Source organism: Pelophylax lessonae (assembly GCF_965119305.1).
Source record: "Pelophylax lessonae genome assembly, chromosome: 3".
In the NCBI taxonomy this organism is placed as follows: domain Eukaryota; kingdom Metazoa; phylum Chordata; class Amphibia; order Anura; family Ranidae; genus Pelophylax; species Pelophylax lessonae.
This window is the reverse complement of record NC_138770.1, coordinates 687,693,311-687,712,748: the sequence shown is the minus strand read 5'-3', so window position 1 is coordinate 687,712,748 and position 19,438 is coordinate 687,693,311. Positions and strand designations below refer to the sequence as shown.

Here is a 19,438-nt window from a genome sequence, read left to right as displayed (position 1 = left end):
AAAAGAAGTTTTGGCTTCAGACATCTGAAAGGGAATGAATAAATTTGTACTTATTTACTTTATTTGAGGTCAGGATTAGATTTTCTTTTCTGGCGGGTAAAAAAATTAAAATATCGCATTTTATGACTTTTCTGCTGCCTACTTATTGACTGTAAACAAAAACCCTGTTAACGGAGTTCAATAGCTGTAGCTGACATTCATATATACAAGAGACGGAGTCAGAACCGTGACAATCACAAGGAAAGCTGCTTCTACCGCGCTGTTTAGCCAAGTCATGGAGCTCTGTGTGAAGTATTCATCTTTTACTTGTAAAACAAAGCCTCCATACACACAGGAGACAATGTATAAAACATTCGATGTGAGGATCTGACAAACATCCTCACAATCAGGATTAAATTGCCATATTTCCTCTAGTACGTGTGGTTCCATAGATCATCAGTGCCATCTAGTGGCCACAATACTTTTTCTTCTTAAGGTATTTCTGGGAAATAAAAAGAAAAAAGTGCATTGCGACCGATAGTTTGCAGTAACCATAACCACATCCTGAGTGTGCAGAAATCTGTCAGTTCAGTGAAGAGAACTCATTATACATGGATCCCATAGTAATTACAGATCTAGAAAATCAAAATTAGAAATAAACTTAAAATTTTCTTTTTTTTTTTTTTAAACTGACCCCAGGAAATTAAAGATGGCCGCTAACAATCTGATGAAATCCATCCACAGAATAAAGTTTCTGCAGCGGTTGTAGAAATCGAATTGAGATATTGAGATTAAAACAGCCAAACATGGCGGCCTCAGAGCAGACAATACCTTCTGCCCAGCGATGAGCACTCGGTCTCCCAGCTTCAGCCCAGCTGAGCGGCGCAGCGGATTCCGGAGGGCGCTGTCGGATTTGGGGAGGATGATGGTGGAGAGATCCCGCAGCACCGGCATGGCGTCCAGCAGAACCTGTTTGATTCCTTGGCTACGGCGGCAGCATCGGCCATCTCCAGAGGCATATCTACCGGATCGGGGACAACATCCGCCGGGGTGTGTCCTTTATCGTCCTGCAGAGACAAAGAGAGCGCCAATTACCAACAATGTGCCGTAGAGGCGGATCTCATCATTAGGAGACTGGAGCATACAGGGTCAGGTGTTCATGCTGTCTGAGTTGTATGGGGGGGGTGCATACTTTTGTTGCAAAGTAGTGTACAGCTACTGAGAACAGAGAGAGAGAGAGAGAGAGAGAGAGAGTGCGGGGAGGAGAGGGCGAGAAGAGCACGGGGGGAATGCACGAGGGGGAGGGAGAGCGAGAGCTGGAGAGAGAGGGAGAGCGAGAGCTGGAGGGAGAGCGAGCTGGAGGGAGAGGGAGAGCGAGAGCTGGAGGAGAGAGAGGGAGAGCGAGAGCTGGAGGGAGAGGGAGAGCGAGAGCTGGAGGGAGAGGGAGAGCGAGAGCTGGAGGGAGAGGGAGAGCGAGAGCTGGAGGGAGAGGGAGAGCGAGCTGACGGGGGAGGGAGAGGGAGAGGGAGAGCTACAGAGAGAGCTAGGTGGAGGGAGAGCTGGAGGGAGAGCTGGAGAGAGAGAGCGCGAGGGAGAGCTGGAGAGAGAGAGCGCGAGGGAGAGCTGGAGAGAGAGAGCGCGAGGGAGAGCTGGAGAGAGAGAGCGCGAGGGAGAGCTGGAGAGAGAGAGCGCGAGGGAGAGCTGGAGAGAGAGAGCGCGAGGGAGAGCTGGAGAGAGAGAGCGCGAGGAGAGCTGGAGAGAGAGAGCGCGAGGGAGAGCTGGAGAGAGAGAGCGCGAGGGAGAGCTGGAGAGAGAGAGCGCGAGGGAGAGCTGGAGAGAGAGAGCGCGAGGGAGAGCTGGAGAGAGAGAGCGCGAGGGAGAGCCTGGAGAGAGAGAGCGCGAGGGAGAGCTGGAGAGAGAGAGCGCGAGGGAGAGCTGGAGAGAGAGAGCGCGAGGGAGAGCTGGAGAGAGAGAGCGCGAGGGAGAGCTGGAGAGAGAGAGCGCGAGGGAGAGCTGGAGAGAGAGAGCGCGAGGGAGAGCTGGAGAGAGAGAGCGCGAGGGAGAGCTGGAGAGAGAGAGCGCGAGGGAGAGCTGGAGAGAGAGAGCGCGAGGGAGAGCTGGAGAGAGAGCGCGAGGAGAGCTGGAGAGAGAGCGCGAGGGAGAGCTGGAGAGAGAGAGCGCGAGGGGAGAGCTGGAGAGAGAGAGCTGGAGAGAGAGCGCGAGGGAGAGCTGGAGAGAGAGCGCGAGGGAGAGCTGGAGAGAGAGCGCGAGGGAGAGCTGGAGAGAGAGCGCGAGGGAGAGCTGGAGAGAGAGCGCGAGGGAGAGCTGGAGAGAGAGCGCGAGGGAGAGCTGGAGAGAGAGGCGCGAGGGAGAGCTGGAGAGAGAGCTGGAGAGAGAGCGCGAGGGAGAGCTGGAGAGAGAGCTGGAGAGAGAGCGCGAGGGAGAGCTGGAGAGAGAGCTGGAGAGAGAGCGCGAGGGAGAGCTGGAGAGAGAGCGCGAGGGAGAGCTGGAGAGAGAGCGCGAGGGAGAGCTGGAGAGAGAGCGCGAGGGAGAGCTGGAGAGAGAGCGCGAGGGAGAGCTGGAGAGAGAGCGCGAGGGAGAGCTGGAGAGAGAGCGCGAGGGAGAGCGCGAGGGAGAGCTGGAGAGAGAGCGCGAGGGAGAGCTGGAGAGAGAGCGCGAGGGAGAGCTGGAGAGAGAGCGCGAGGAGAGCTGGAGAGAGAGCGCGAGGGAGAGCTGGAGAGAGAGCGCGAGGGAGAGCTGGAGAGAGAGCGCGAGGGAGAGCTGGAGAGAGAGCCGAGGGAGAGCTGGAGAGAGAGCGAGGGAGAGCTGGAGAGCGAGCGAGGGAGAGCTGGAGAGCGAGCGAGGGAGAGCGACAGAGAGCGAGGGAGAGCGACAGAGAGCGAGGGAGAGCGACAGAGAGCGAGGGAGAGCGACAGAGAGCGAGGGAGAGCGACAGAGAGCGAGGGAGAGCGACGGAGAGCGAGGGAGAGCGAGGGAGAGCGAGGGAGAGCGAGGGAGAGCGACGGAGAGCAAAAATAAAAGGTGGGGGGGAGGAGTGATAAAGAGCCAACAAAATAGAGAGAGTTGGAGAGAAGGGAGAGGAGAAGGGAGAAGAGAGGAGAGAGAGCGCAAAATAAAGGTGGGGGGGGGGGAGTGATAAAGAGCCAACAAAATAGAGAGAGCTGGAGAGAAGGGAGAGGAGAAGGGAGAAGAGAGGAGAGAGAGCGCAAAAATAAAGGTGGGGGGGGGGGAGTGATAAAGAGCCAACAAAATAGAGAGCGTTACAGTGATAATGGCGCTTCTTTTAAAGTGTAACTTTTACACACAGACATTATATTTACACATTTCTAAACACACATTAAATAAGCCCTCAATGATCTCTGTAGCTACAGGCACTGTGGAGAAATTTACTTTGAAGGTTTTTCTGACCTGGATGCACAGAAGCACTTTGTGTACCGCTCTCTCCCAAACCCCCCAAATACATACTTGAACCCAATGTTGATCCAGCACAGCGGCTCTTCACCCTCTCCCTCCTCACTGGACAGAGGAAGCAGTGTTAGCCAGCTGCTGTCAATCACAGCCTGTGAGGAGGGGGCAGGGGGTTTGTGAATGGGGCGGGGGTTCATGGATGGGGGCGGAGCCGCACTGTGTGTGTCAATGGCTTTGGATTAAGCCTACACAAGTGCCCTCATTGCAAGTGGCTTTGCAATAGAGCAGGGGTCTTCAAACTATGGCCCTCCAGTTGTTCAGGAACTACATGTCCCATCATGCCTAGTCATGTCTGTGAATGTCAGAGTTCTACAAGGCCTCATGGGATGTGTAGTTCCGCAACAGCTGGAGGGCCGTAGTTTGGTGATCCCTGCAATAGAGGAACTGGGAAGAGGAGAATAGGCAGCAGCACTGGCAGGGAACCCAGGAAGAGGAGGATTGAAGCTGCTCTGTGCCAAACCATTGGCAAGTATGAAATGTTTATTGTTAAGAAAAAATATCCTTTACAATCACTTTAAGGTTCATAACAGAAGTAATCGTTATTCTCTGAGCAGTTTAGCTTTCCCTCCAATCTGCAGCCGCTGTAATTTTCTGTAAGATGCAATATGGCCACCTGGAGGCGCTGTGTACACACAAGGTATACAGCACACTCCTCAAATGTCATTTCCTGCTTGTGTGATTGGCTGATTTTCCCAGAAGTCTACAGTAACAAACAAGTCAGATTTTGGGCATCCCCTGCCACACAAATCTCATTGATGCAGACTCTGCCACTTTCGCCCTGCAGGTGCAGCAGCTGATTGATAATTATAAAGTCACTCCCATTCACTCAGCACATGGACACAGAGAAACAAACCGCTATTTCTTCAGAGTAATAAAAGTTAGGAATCTGCTACAAAGTGTTACATCCCCTGCGATGTACAGAGATCACCCGCAGGGGAATGTTATTGAGTTCCTCTTTAACCAGCATATTACATTGTCATGGATGTATATCTACCTGTATTATAGTTTTCTATACCTGTAGATGGGATCTGTCCCTGTTAGGTCACTGCTTTATAGTTTTTTCACTGTTACAAATTGTCAACTGAGGTTAGAAAATGGAAAATAGGAAATAAAGATAAAGAAAAACGTGCAGAAAAAAAAAGAGGGAGCAAAGATTTCCCTCCTGGGGAGGGGAGGGGGGTCTCTATCTGCTCCTCTCACAGGGTGCCTGCACTTTAACCTCTTTAACAGCCGCTCCTGTGCGAACCACCGTATACATCCTTTGCACGCAGGAGGCTAGGGGGCGTCAGCAGGGAAGCCGATGCAGCGGGCAGGCGGTTCCGATTGCTGCCTGACACCCGCGATCGTTCCCCGCTGAGAGAGAAGGACGATCGGATGTTGTAAACACAGCTGAGCTTTCTATTCCCTGGAATGATCACAGAGCGCCTTCTATATAGGATCACAGGTCTCTATGGTCATTTCACAAGCCACGCCCCCCACAGTAAGAATCACTCCCCTTGGCTCACATTTAACCCCTTGCCTGCCAGTGTCATTATTACAGTAACGGTGCATATGTATAGCACTGAAATTTTGATTTTAATTTATTTTTATTTTTTTCAGAATTGTAGCTTTTTTTGTTTATAGCGCAAAAAAAATAAAAAATAAAAAAAAAAATAAAAAAAAAAATAAAAAAAAAAATAAAATCACACAGGTGATCAAATACCACCAAAAGAAATCTGTTTGTGGGGGAAAAAAAAAGGACGTAAAAAACGTTTGGGTAGAGCATTGCATGACCGCGCAATTGTCAGTTAAAGTCACGCACTGCCAAGTTGAAAAAAAGTGGCCTGGACTTTAAGGGGGAAAATACTTCCGGTCTTAAAGAGGTTGTAAACCCATAGATTTTTTTTCACCCTGAAAGAGAAACACATAATGAGCGGTGCATCGCATACTAGCACATTATGAAATACTTACCTTAGACATGTCCAGTCGCCCGTCTTCCGGGATCACGGCATCCGGCCATCTGATTGGCCGGAGCCGCGGTGATGTCACTCCCGCGCACGCACGCGGGAGCCCGACGGCACAGGACTCTGAAGGAACAGCACCAGCGGCCGTTCCTTCAGAGCGCATGCGCCAGTGACGTCTCTGGCTGCATGTAAGGTAAATATCTAAACGGTGCATGTTTAGGAGATATTTACAGTACCTATAGGAGAGTCTTATCATAGGATCACCTATAGGAGAGTCTTATCATAGGATCACCTATAGGGGAGTCTTATCATAGGATCACCTATAGGGGAGTCTTATCATAGGATCACCTATAGGGGAGTCTTATCATAGGATCACCTGTAGGGGAGTCTTATCATAGGATCACCTGTAGGGGAGTCTTATCATAGGATCACCTGTAGGGGAGTCTTATCATAGGATCACCTGTAGGGGAGTCTTATCATAGGATCACCTCTAGGGAAGTCTTATCATAGGATCACCTATAGGAGAGTCTTATCATAGGATCACCTGTAGGGGAGTCTTATCATAGGATCACCTGTAGGGGAGTCTTATCATAGGATCACCTGTAGGGGAGTCTTATCATAGGATCACCTGTAGGGGAGTCTTATCATAGGATCACCTGTAGGGGAGTCTTATCATAGGATCACCTATAGGGAAGTCTTATCATAGGATCATCTATAGGGAAGTCTTATCATAGGATCACCTATAGGAGAGTCTTATCATAGGATCACCTATAGGAGAGTCTTATCATAGGATCACCTATAGGGAAGTCTTATCATAGGATCACCTATAGGGAAGTCTTATCATAGGATCACCTATAGTGAAGTCTTATCATAGGATCACCTATAGGGAAGTCTTATCATAGGATCACCTGTAGGGGAGTCTTATCATAGGATCACCTGTAGGGGAGTCTTATCATAGGATCACCTGTAGGGGAGTCTTATCATAGGATCACCTGTAGGGGAGTCTTATCATAGGATCACCTGTAGGGGAGTCTTATCATAGGATCACCTGTAGGGGAGTCTTATCATAGGATCACCTGTAGGGGAGTCTTATCATAGGATCACCTGTAGGGGAGTCTTATCATAGGATCACCTGTAGGGGAGTCTTATCATAGGATAACCTGTAGGGGAGTCTTATCATAGGATCACCTATAGGAGAGTCTTATCATAGGATCACCTATAGGGAAGTCTTATCATAGGATCACCTATAGGGGAGTCTTATCATAGGATCACCTATAGGTAAGCCTTATCATAGGATCACCTATAGGAGAGTCTTATCATAGGATCACCTATAGGAGAGTCTTATCATAGGATCACCTATAGGGGAGTCTTATCATAGGATCACCTATATGAGAGTCTTATCATAGGATCACCTATAGGAGAGTCTTATAGCATCACCTATAGGGAGGTCTTATCATAGCATCACCTATAGTAGAGTCTTATCATAGGATCCCCTATAGGAGAGTCTTATCATAGGATCACCTCTAGGGAAGTCTTATCATAGGATCACCTATAGGAGAGTCTTATCATAGGATCACCTATAGGGGAGTCTTATCATAGGATCACCTATAGGAGAGTCTTATCATAGGATCACCTATAGGAGAGTCTTATAGCATCACCTATAGGGAAGTCTTATCATAGCATCACCTATAGTAGAGTCTTATCATAGGATCCCCTATAGGAGAGTCTTATCATAGGATCACCTCTAGGGAAGTCTTATCATAGGATCACCTATAGGAGAGTCTTATCATAGGATCACCTATAGGAGAGTCTTATCATAGGATCACCTATAGGAGAGTCTTATCATAGGATCACCTATAGGAGAGTCTTATCATAGGATCACCTATAGGAGAGTCTTATCATAGGATCACCTATAGGAGAGTCTTATCATAGGATCACCTATAGGAGAGTCTTATCATAGGATCATCTATAGGTGAGTCTTATCATAGGATCACCTGTAGGGGAGTCTTATCATAGGATCACCTGTAGGGGAGTCTTATCATAGGATCACCTGTAGGGGAGTCTTATCATAGGATCACCTCTAGGGAAGTCTTATCATAGGATCACCTATAGGAGAGTCTTATCATAGGATCACCTATAGGGGAGTCTTATCATAGGATCACCTGTAGGGGAGTCTTATCATAGGATCACCTGTAGGGGAGTCTTATCATAGGATCACCTGTAGGGGAGTCTTATCATAGGATCACCTGTAGGGGAGTCTTATCATAGGATCACCTGTAGGGGAGTCTTATCATAGGATCACCTGTAGGGGAGTCTTATCATAGGATCACCTATAGGGGAGTCTTATCATAGGATCACCTGTAGGGGAGTCTTATCATAGGATCACCTGTAGGGGAGTCTTATCATAGGATCACCTGTAGGGGAGTCTTATCATAGGATCACCTGTAGGGGAGTCTTATCATAGGATCACCTGTAGGGGAGTCTTATCATAGGATCACCTGTAGGGGAGTCTTATCATAGGATCACCTCTAGGGAAGTCTTATCATAGGATCATCTATAGGGAAGTCTTATCATAGGATCACCTATAGGGAAGTCTTATCATAGGATCACCTATAGGAGAGTCTTATCATAGGATCACCTATAGGGAAGTCTTATCATAGGATCACCTATAGGGAAGTCTTATCATAGGATCACCTATAGGGAAGTCTTATCATAGGATCACCTATAGGGAAGTCTTATCATAGGATCACCTATAGGTACAAGTGTCAGAGGAGGGTTTACTTCCTCTTTAAAGTGGTTAAGTGACCCGTCCATCATCCATCATCCCCCATACATTATCAAACCCGTCACTGTCAGAATGTATTCATGAGAGGAGAGGAGGAAAGGATTTCCTGTTGATGTTTCCTGCTGACTACAATACAGACATGAAGATTTACTATTAGGTTACAAAGTATTGAAAAACCACAGAAGACGCCAACCGCAATGGGAGGAGAGAGGAGTCCACGGGGGGGGGGGGGGGGGGGGCGAAGCTGCAGATTTTATTTCAAGTGCCCAGTTCGTTACTAAAAAAAAATAATAAAATGAACCTAGAAGTAGTCTTTAAAAGTGGTTCTAAAGGCTGAAAGTTTTCACCCCCCCTTTACTCTGATACCCCTAACTAAAATCTAGAGTAACCAATCGCCTTCAGAGGTCACCTAATTAGTAAATAGAGTCCACCTGTCGATAATGTAATCTCAGTATAAATACAGCTGTTCTGTGAAGCCCTCAGAGGTTTGTTAGAGAATCTTAGTGAACAAACAGCATCATGAAGGCCAAGGAACACAGCAGACAGGTCAGGGATAAAGTTGTGGAGAAGTGTAAAGCAGGGTTAGGTTATAAAAAATCTCCCAAGCTTTGACCATCTCACGGAGCGCTGATCAATCCATAATGGGAAAATGGAAAGAGTATGGCACAACTGCAACCCTACCAAGACATGGCCGTCCACCTAAACTGACCGGCCGGGCCCCTACCAAGACATGGCCGTCCACCTAAACTGACCGGCCGGGCCCCTACCAAGACATGGCCGTCCACCTAAACTGACCGGCCGGGCCCCTACCAAGACATGGCGGAGCTACAAAGTATAGCCCAATTTTTTTGTATAATGTGAAAGATAATGTTACGCCAAGTAAATCGATACCCAACATGTTACGGTTTAAAATTGCGCACACTCGAGGAATGGCGATAAACTACGGTACTTAAAAATCTCCATAGGTGACAGGAGAAGAAGAAAAAAAAAGGAAAAAAATGCATAGATGAAGGTTTAATCTAGGTCAGTGTTTGGGTCAAGGGTTAAAAGGTCATGGCCAGCATATGTTGGGCAGGATAGAAAAAAAAAAAAACATTTTTGAAAATGTGTAAATTAGTATCAGTGTTGGTGTGTTTTAGGTAGCCACTTCAGCCCTGAAAGGTTTTACCCCCCTTAATGACCAGGCCATTTTTTGCGATTCGGCACTGCGTTACTTTAAATGACAATTGCGCGGTCGTGCGTCACTGCACTCTAATAAAATTGATGTTCTTTTCTCCCGACAAATAGAGATTTCTTTTGGTGGTATTTGATCACCTCTGCGATTTTAATTTTTTGTGCTATAAACCAAAAAAGCGACAATTCTGAAAAAAATAAAAAAAAATTTAATATTTTTTACATTCTGCTATAAAACACATCGAATAAAAAAAAAAAAAAAAATGTAAAAGAAAAACAAATTTCTTTCAGTTTTGGTCAATATGTATTCCGCTACAAGTTTTTGGTAAAAAAAAATAATAAAAATAAATAAAAAAATATCCTAAAAAGCGTATATTAATTGGTTTGCGCAAAAGTTATCGCATCTACAAACTAGGGGAAAGATTTATGGACTTTTTATTTTTTTATGGTTATTAGTAATGGCGGCAATCAGCGATTTTTAGCGGGACTTCGATATTGCGGCAGACAAATAGGACAGTAAGTGACACTTTTTGGGGACAAGTGACACCAATACAAGTGATCAGTGCTAAATAATATGCACTGTTACTGTATACATGACGCTGGCAGGGAAGTGGTTAACACTAGGGGCGATCGAAGGGTTTGGTGTGCTTTCTTACTGTAGGGGGAGTGGACTGACTGCAGGAGGAGAGAGATCTGTGTTCCTGATGAGTAGGAACACACAATCTCTCCATTCCTGTCTGACATTCTCCTTCACAATCGCAGGTGGATGGCGGCCACCCTGTGGACTGGATTCCGCTGTGTCTAATCACAGCAGGGGCGTGCGCCCCCTAGAGCCTTAAAAAAAAAAAAAAAAAGCGGCATAATCCACCTGGATGAAGGTAGTTGTGATCAGAGATTTTTTTTCTCAAAGAATAGATCCAGGTACTCTCTCCACCCAGAGCTTCCTCTGAGCTCCGCCCCCTGTCTCCGCCTCCTATTTACCTCCTAGTTCTGCTACTTGTAGAGAATACAGAGCCAAGTATCATTTTGTGGTGTAATTTGTATCAAAATTGGTTAATCATAATAATAGACCCCCCAGCAGAAATAGATCCTTCCCAGCAACAATAGACCCCCTCCCTCCCTGGGACATTATGCATCCCCAGCAACAATTGATCCCCACCAGAAGCAATGGATCTGCCCCAGAAATAAAAGACCCCATGCTGGCAACAATAGATGTCCCAGCAGCCAGCATCAATGGGCTCTCCCCTTCAACATTGGACCCCCCCCCAAACAGAAGAACCCCAGAGCAAAAGATCCCCTAACAACAACAGACCCCCACAACGGTAGATCCCTCCAGCAACAATAGACAACCCCTCAGCAACACCACAGCCCCCAGTTACAATAGACCCCCAGCAGCCAGCCTCAATGAACCCTCCCCCTCAACGGTGGCCCCCCCAAAGAACATAAGAACCCCAGAGCAAAATATCCCCTATCAACAACAATGGATCCCCCCACAATGGTGGATCCCCCCAGCAACAATAGACAGGGCCCCCAGACACACTACAGCCCCCAGCTACAATAGATCCCCAGCACTTAGCATTAATAAACCCACCAGCACACCCCAGCCCCCTTTGCCCATACATACATTCAGTGCTGGAGGCGCTGGAACGACGTTCCCCCACGTTCCCATGGAAAAAAAGCCCTGGTTGTGATGAGATGTACGGTTTCACTAACATGTCAAAGTTGCAAAATTGTGCTTAGGAATTAACATTTGGTAAACCCTTAGGCAGGAAGGGGTTAAAAAAAAATGATTAAAGCGGTTGTAAACCCTATAAAAAATAAAAATAAAAAAAAAAAACCTGCAAGACAAAGGCATAATGAGCTAGTATGCATCGCATACTAGCCCATTATGTGTAACTTACCTTAAAACGAAGCCCCGACACGGACCCCCGGACATCGCTGCGGGCGCTGCCATGATCCCTCGCTGTCTCTTCCGGGTTCGGCGGCTCCGGCGTGCTGATTGGCCGGAGCCGCGATGACGTCACTCCCGCGCATGCGCGCGGGAGTGATTTTTCTGGCAAGCTCCGGCAAACATAATTGAAGGTCCCCCCGGACCTTCAGAGCGCATGCGCCGCTCGTGCGAGCGGCTGCATGCACTGTAAATATCTCCAAAACTGTGCCGGTTTAGGAGATATTATTTGTACCTACAGGTAATCCTTATTATAGGCTTACCTGTAGGTAAAAGTCTCAAAAAGCGGGATACTACCGCTTTAAAAAAAAAAAAAAGATAATATATATTAATCAGGAGATTTCGGTTACGATTTACCACCAAATAAAAGCCCAATGTGTAGGGGCCCGCCTGAAAATCCCGCGGTATAATCTGGGATCTGAGTGCACAATGTAGTAGAGATGATCTGTACAGATTTACTAACGCTTGTCAAAGCTGCAGAAGTGTCCAGGCGGTTGGATTTGTTTTGATCTCGGTCATGAAGGGGTTAATAGACACAAATCTCCAGGACACCGCGAAACAACAAAAACATACAAAAGTCTCCGCACTCGTCCCAATGTATGACAAAGGACGATCGTCTTCCTGTACTGGGAGCCAAGAGGAAGAGAGAACAGATGTGACTGAACCCGGGGCCCCTGGACAAGAATTGGCCCCGTCCCGCTTCCTCCCCGTATACAATGAATACAGAGGGATGAACGATTTCTGTCACCCGTCATCAGCTCAGGAAGGGGCGGGGGGAGAACTCTGCACATACTTTACATTCCATCCATAAACCACTTTCCACCAAATCATACACCCGGTACATCATGTGACTTCCAAGAGGTTGTAGCGGGATGATCTGCAGCTGCAGGCGTCACCCCGGTACCAGTTTTTGTTTTAGAGCCGGCGGTCGCCTCTCTTGTAATAGCAATCGGAGTGGCTAATTAGCAGCTCAATCGCTATTACAAGCAGTGGGAGGGGCAACCCCCTCATCCCTCCTCCCTTCCTTCCCGCCACCTGCTGCGGCTTGCTTGGGGCTCTCCAAACCCACCGGAGACCCCAAGCTGCTAGCTGGCACGCTCACCGGCTAGTCAGAGACCTATAGAAAGCCAGGATCGGCTCTCTGCTATGGTAACCCGGAAGCCATGACATCACATTACCTTCCGTTTACCTGGCTGTCATCTGCACCATATATATATTTTTTTTTTTAATAGCGAAAAAGTGTTCAAAAAACGCTGATCTCTGTGTTTTTAATGCTTTCAAGGGCAGAGGAGGGATTTGGCATTTTATAGACCCCCCCCCCGATCTCTCCGTAAAGAGTACCGGTCACTGCCTATTACTATCACAGGGGATGTTTACATTCTCACAGCAATAAGGCCCCTTTTACACTGTCAGTTTCTCAGGCAGATCTGAACGGATGCCCCATGCATCTCTATGGGGTATTGGATGTCAGCAGAGACATGTCCACTGACATCCGATCCGTCAAATCCGGATGGATGGAAACCCTATTTTCCATCCGTCAAGCGGATGGGATGAGAACGGACAGGCGGTCTGTTCTCATCCGATTTCCCCATAGAGAAGAGCGGGGATCTGACAGCTCCGTCTCTGCACACAAAGCGGAGTGGGAGTTGTCATCCGCCTGCTCACCGGGGGGGATCGGCGGATCGATCCCCCACTGAGCAGCACGGCTCCGTCGACAGAACAGAGCCATGTGAAAGGGGCCTAAAAGTGATCAAAAAAATAAATACATTTTAAAAGCAACAGTGTAAAAAAAAAAAAAAATTATATATATATATATATATATATATATCATTACACACACACAATTAAAGTGCCCCCGCTCCCTATGCTGGCACACAAAGGCGAACATGTGTATCAGTCCTGCACGAGCACAAACAGAGATTGCCCCACAGGTGAGGAATCCCCACGACGTCCCCTCCCACTGCTTGTAATAGCAATCAAGTGGCTAGTTAGCCGCTCCAATTGCCATTATAAAAAAGAAAGCCAATCGAGTGCCCTAAAAATTGTACCGCAGCTGCATCATCCCAGTATGTAGCAGGTACGTGATCTGGCAGCAAGCAGTTAAGATTTTTATTAAATTACTTGACACCCCCCCAACCCCCCCCCCCCCCGCCTTTTCTTGCACTCTCTCTTTAAATGTAACAATCAGTATTTTTTGCTAGAACCCCAAACATTTTGTAAAATCCATTTCTCTCATGTTCATTGACGAACACAGCTCCTGATAGTCATAACCATTGGGTTATACTGTCCCCCTACAAGACTAGGACACTAGGCAGAAAATAATTCTGGCTACACCTATGGGCGGTCCCAGGAGGTATACTCCCCCTCTCTTCTATTAGGCACTCAGTTTTGTTACAAGCACTGTCAGAAGAATTATAACTCCACAGACTGGCGGGATCTGTGTCCACCAATGAACATCAGAGAAATGGATTTTACGGTAAGTCAAAAATTCTATTTTCTCTTTCGTTCATTGATGGACACAGCTCCTGATATTCTTAACCATTGGGATGTCGCAAAGCAGTGTGTGGGGTGGGAACATAAAAGAAAAAAGGCTAAAGAGTAGCCAACCAGGCAACAGGAGCCCACCTGAAAAAGAAAACAATACACCCTCAAAGAGGATCAGGTCCTCTAGACAGCAGCCTGCAAAACCTTGCGGCCAAAAGAAGAATCCGCAGATGCCAACACATCCACTTTATAGAACTTTGTGAAAGCGTGCACCAACAACCAGGTGGCCGCCTTGCAAACCTGCGTCACTGACGCCTGATGAGGAAAAGCCCAGGAGGCACTAAGCGCCCTCGTAGAGTGCGCCTTGACAAGGAAAGGAGGAGCCTGACCCCTGATGGAATAGGCCTGAATCATCGTCTCTCTGATCCATCATCTGGAAATGGTCACAGAGGAAGCGGACAACCCTTTTAAGAGGGCTATCCATGTGCACAAATAGGAGAGTCTGACTGCCTGAAAGACTCCGTAGCTGCCAGGTACACCCTAATTGCCCGGACCACATGTTTAAGCCTGGGGCACAGGAAAGGCAACACAATATCTTCATTCAAATGAAAATCAGAGACAACCTTAGGAAGGAACGACGGATCCCTGTGAATCACCAGGTAAGATGGACAGGATAATGCCATCAGGTCCGACACCCTGCACGCAGAAGTGATAGCCACCAAAAAGGCCACCTTCTGAGACAGCGTAAGCAAGGGAATCTCCCGAAGATTCTCAAAGGGAGGCTTCTGGAGAACCAAAAGCACCAAATTTAAATCCCAAGGTGGTAACGGAGTCCGCACTGGAGGATCCAAATATCGGCCACCCTGAAGAAAGGTACGCACCACGGAGTGTGTGGCCAAAGGTCGTTAGAAGAAGACCGCCAAAGCCAACACCTGGCCCTTGATGGTACTCAAGGCCAATTTCTGTTTGACCGCCCGTTGAAGGAAGGTCAAGATCTGAACCACCAAGGAGGAGAGAGGATGAATCCCAAGAAACTCACACCACGCAATGTATGTCTTCCTCGTACGATGGTAGATCTTCCTAAAAGGTGGAATTCCTAGCTTTCAACAGGGTAGGAATCACCGATAAATCTCTATCAGTCAGCATCTGGCGTTCAACAGCCAAGCCGTCTAAGCCAGCAACTGTAAAGCAGGTTGGAAGATTGGTCTTGGAGACAGCAGATCCTCCCTGGGAGGAAGCTTCCAAGGGACGTCGGCCCCAGCTGAACCACATTGGCGTACCAAGCCCGGCAAGGCCAGTCCGGAGCCAAGATAACCGGAATCCCTTCTGCCTCAATCCTGCGGAGAAGTCTTGGCAAAAGCTTGATAGGAGGGAAGGTGTAAATCAGAAGACACTGACCTCACGGGGGCCACCAGCACGTCTGTGGCGTCCGCCAGAGGAACCCTTGACCGAGCCACAAACATCTGCACCTTTCTGTTGAGATGAGACGCCAACAGATCCACCTCGTGGGTGTCCCACCGGAGATACAGTCGATGAAACACCTGCGGATGAAGGGACCACTTCCCTTGGTCCAACACCTGGCGACTGAGGTAATCCGCCTGCCAATTTTCCACCTCTGGAATGTGTATGGCGGAGAGGGCGTGACCGAACGGTTCTGCCCACTTTAGAATGCCAGCTACCTCCAGAGCCACCAGGACACTTCTTGTGCCCCCTTGGTGATTGCCATAAGCAACGGCCGTGGCATTGTCTGATTGAATGTGCACTGGACAACCCTGAAGACGATAAGTCCAATAGTCCAAACACAGTCGGATCGCTCGGAGCTCAAAGACATTGATCGGTAGTCTTGACTCCTCCAGCGTCCAGATCCTGAGCAGAATGCTAGCCGAGGACACCTCCCCAGCCAGACAGGCTGGCATCCATAGTGACCATTGTCCAATACAAGGGGAGGAAAGATTTGCCCACCCGAAGCGGAAGAATGAAGCCACCATATAAGAGACTTCTTCGTTCTCTGACTGAGCCAGATCCGTTTGTCCAGAGACTGTGGAGTCCCATTTGGTCAGAATCTCTTTGTAAGGACTTTGTACGGAACTGTGCAAATGGAACCGCCTCAAAAAGGTGGACACCATCAGGCCCAGCACCCGCATGCAAGTCCGGAGGGATGACCATCTGCTGGACAGCAGGGGACGACTTGCAGCCTGCAATTTCTGAAGTCTGTCCAAAGAAAGGAGCACTCTGGCTAAGGCTGAGTCCAGAGTCACGCCCAGATAGTCTCTTGAACATTCAGAATCCAGCAGAAGTCCCGCAGAGTTTGCATAGTGATCGCCAGGTTTTCCACCAGAGCAGAAAGAGACTCGTAGAAGGAGATCGTCCAAGTAGCCCAGTACCACGATCCCCATTGGCGTAACAAGGCTAGCACCAGGGCTAACACTTTTTTGAAGACCCGAGGAACAGAGACAAGACCAAAGGGTAATGCCACAAACTAATAATGCTCCTTTCCTATAGAAAAAAGTGGAGAAAACGCTGGTAACCGGCACATATTGCAATGTGAAGGTAAGCATCCTTGATGTCAACAGAGGCGAGGAAATCCCCCTGATGCAGGAATGCCACCACCGTTCAAATGGACTCCATTCTAAACTTCTGCACCAGAACAAAGCAGTTTAGCGCCTTGAAGTCCAGGATTACACGCACTTTGCCTTCCTTCCTGGGAACAGGTTTGAGTAAAAACCCTGAAAATGTTAGGAAGTCGGAACTGGGACAATCCCCCCTTGAAGTAACCGGTCTTGTACCGCTCCAAACAGGCCCTGTAAGCGGTCTAGGGACAGGCGCAAGTTAGAAGGAAAAAACCTTGCTGGGGGGACAAGAGCGAAACTATCTTGTAGCTGGACCGAATGACTTTGTGGATCCACTTGTCTTGCACCCAAGAGGTCCATGGGTCCAGAAACCAGTGGGGACCTCCCCCCACCCCCGATACGGGTAAGGGCGCGCCTTTATGTAGAAGGAGCCTTGCCCCTGGGTCTGGAGAAGCCTGATCTTGGCTTGCCAGACCAGGATGATTTGGACCCTCCAGAAGAGGCCCTGAAAGGCTTCGAGTCCTTGTCAGTCAACCCTGAGGGACGAAAAAACTTCTTATGACCCGAGAAGGAAGGCCCACGTCTACAACTAGGTTCCTTGCCCTTAGTAGCCTGCAGAAGAAAATAACTCTTCCCCCCCCCTGTGAGACCTTTAATGATGTCATCCAGGATAGCTCCAAACAGGCGATTTCCTTGAAAAGGAAGATCAGTCGAGGCCTATTTAGAAGTCTGGTCTGCAGACCAGCACTTGAGCCAAAATAAACGCCGAAGGACCACCGCCAAAACAGAGAGCTGAGCCACTAGGGGAGCCGCATCCAAAGAGGAATCACAGATAAACTGCAGCCCCTGGACCAGCTGGTCCGCCAGCTCAGCAAAGGCTGGGGGGAGCGGTTCTGCCTCCAGGTCACGGCGTAAGAGCTTAGGCCACTTAGTCAGAGTTTACGACACCAGGGCAATGGTGAATACCGGCCTTATTGCCGAACCAACCAGAATGTACATATTGCGGGCCACAGCCTCCGCCTTCCAGTCAGCCGGATCTTTAAAGGCCGGGGACTCTTCAACCGGAATCATGGTTACCTGGAAACTGTAGGGTACACCACCGGTGGCACAGTCCACTTCTTAAGAAGGGACTCCCCATAGGGGTAACGTCTAGTAAAGCGCTAAGGGACCCCACAGGGATGCTTTGGTCCTCCCCATTCTTTAGCATAAATTCTGTCAAAATAGGCGGGGAAAGAAAACACCTTTGTCGCTTTGGATGGCTTGTGAGCGTCAAAGGGCACCCACGCCTCCGCCGTAGCTTCAGCCACGTCCTCCAACTTCAGGATCTCACGCACAGATTCAATCAGTGCTTCCACCCTTTCCTGCGCGGTTGTAGACATGAATCATCTTCCCTATCAGAGGATTCCAGGTGCGTGGTTGCAGACCCAGCATGGTGGCACACATCCGCGGTGGCCGAATCAGATTTTCATATATTAACCCCTAACTTAAACCTCTAACCCTTAAAGAAAAAAAAAAAAAAAAATATTAATAGCTAATCAACCTAACCCTTAGGCTACGTTCACATCTTGGCTTTGCTATTTACAGGCATTTTTTAGGCTCTTTTTCAGGCGTTTTTATGGGCATTTATGTGCAGGCATTTTTAGGTTGACAAGTGACCAATGGAAAAAATAAAAATGCCTAAAATCTGCCCAAAAAGAAGCTCATGTACTTTTTTGAGCGTTCGTGTTTTGCTTAAAACGTCATAACGCTCAGATGTGAACGGGGGCCATTGAAATGAATAGGATTTGTCTTGTAGGGCGTTTTATGAGCTGATCCTAGAGCAGAAAAACGCCCCAAAACACCCCAAAACACCTACATGTGAACTTAGCCTAACACAAAATAAATAAAAACATTTTCATTCTAGTACTAATACTTTATTTGGGGTTAGGTGTTTATGTATTTTTTTTTATTATTAATAAGAATAATAATTCATTAATTTTTTTAAGGTTAGAGGTTAGTTATTATTTATGTATTACAGATTATTCATTTATTTATTAAATATGATGATTTTTGAGATTTCTGTATTTTATTTTACATTTATTTATTTGTATATTATTACTTATTTTTTACATTTAATTTGAGCAGAAGATCGTGCAAATAAGCACAAAAAACATGCAAATGATGAGTTTCCATTTATTTCTATGGGAATAAAAAAGTGCCAAAACGCTAAAATCTGCCCGATTCGAGCTACAAAAAAATCTCCAGAACTTTGAGCTTCAGGTGTTTGGTGTCAGGTGACTTGGAGTGGAGATTTGATCCGTCTCCATAGAGAATAATTGATTTATTTGCCTCCAGCAGTTTGGAGATTCGAGGTGTGAATGGGCCTTACTGGTCAAATATTCCTTCCCTCTTTTATTTGAATGTTTCTAATTCTATATTCTCTTAGGAATGAACGTTACATTCACCCTGCAAAAGGCAACAAATTACAGAAATTACCGGATTATTTGTGACGTCCTTGCGAATGCCAAAACATTCACACAGCATTTATTTTTAAATAGCGCCCCCCGTTGTGCTAAAGATAAACCCAGAAACTATGAAGCTGGTAAATAAATGGCGCCACATTCGCTACACTCGAAGTTCTCGGGGAGTCATGAAATGAACGGTGGTAACATTTGTCTGAGTGCGTTCTTACCCGGAAGGCGGGATTGGCTCCGTTCTCCAGCAGGGCTCTGGCGGCTCCCAGGCAAAGGTTTGAAGCGGCGATGTGCAGCGCCGTCCCGAAATCAAAGTCACTGCAGGTGGCATCCACATCTGAAAGAGGAAGAGGAAAGTCACAGCATGGCGGCAGGATGCCAAACCGCAAGATCTCACTTTCATCGCTTCACACAGAAAATACAACATGGACTCCATGCTGGGAAATCAGCGGAGAGCTAAGCGAGGAGAACATTCCTCCCTGAATCACAAATTACCTCCAACATTCACTACACAGGAGAAAAACAACAAAGATTTACCGCTTCCTATTTGCAACATTTTTAAAAGTAAAAAACAAATAAACTTCTACTGCAATGCCGGCCTTCAATCTGGAGCT

At 47.6% G+C, this 19,438-nt stretch overlaps 1 protein-coding gene across 1 annotated transcript in view; it reads right to left on the bottom strand.

The window, feature by feature from the left end:
• The window catches only part of CLIP4 (CAP-Gly domain containing linker protein family member 4), a 149,934-nt gene that overhangs the window by 79,954 nt on the left and 50,542 nt on the right, over positions 1-19,438 (bottom strand). Inside the window, 3 exon segments of the mRNA XM_082249783.1 lie at positions 811-956; positions 959-1,046; positions 19,043-19,161. Of these exon segments, the coding sequence (XP_082105909.1) occupies positions 811-956; positions 959-1,046; positions 19,043-19,161 (353 nt within the window).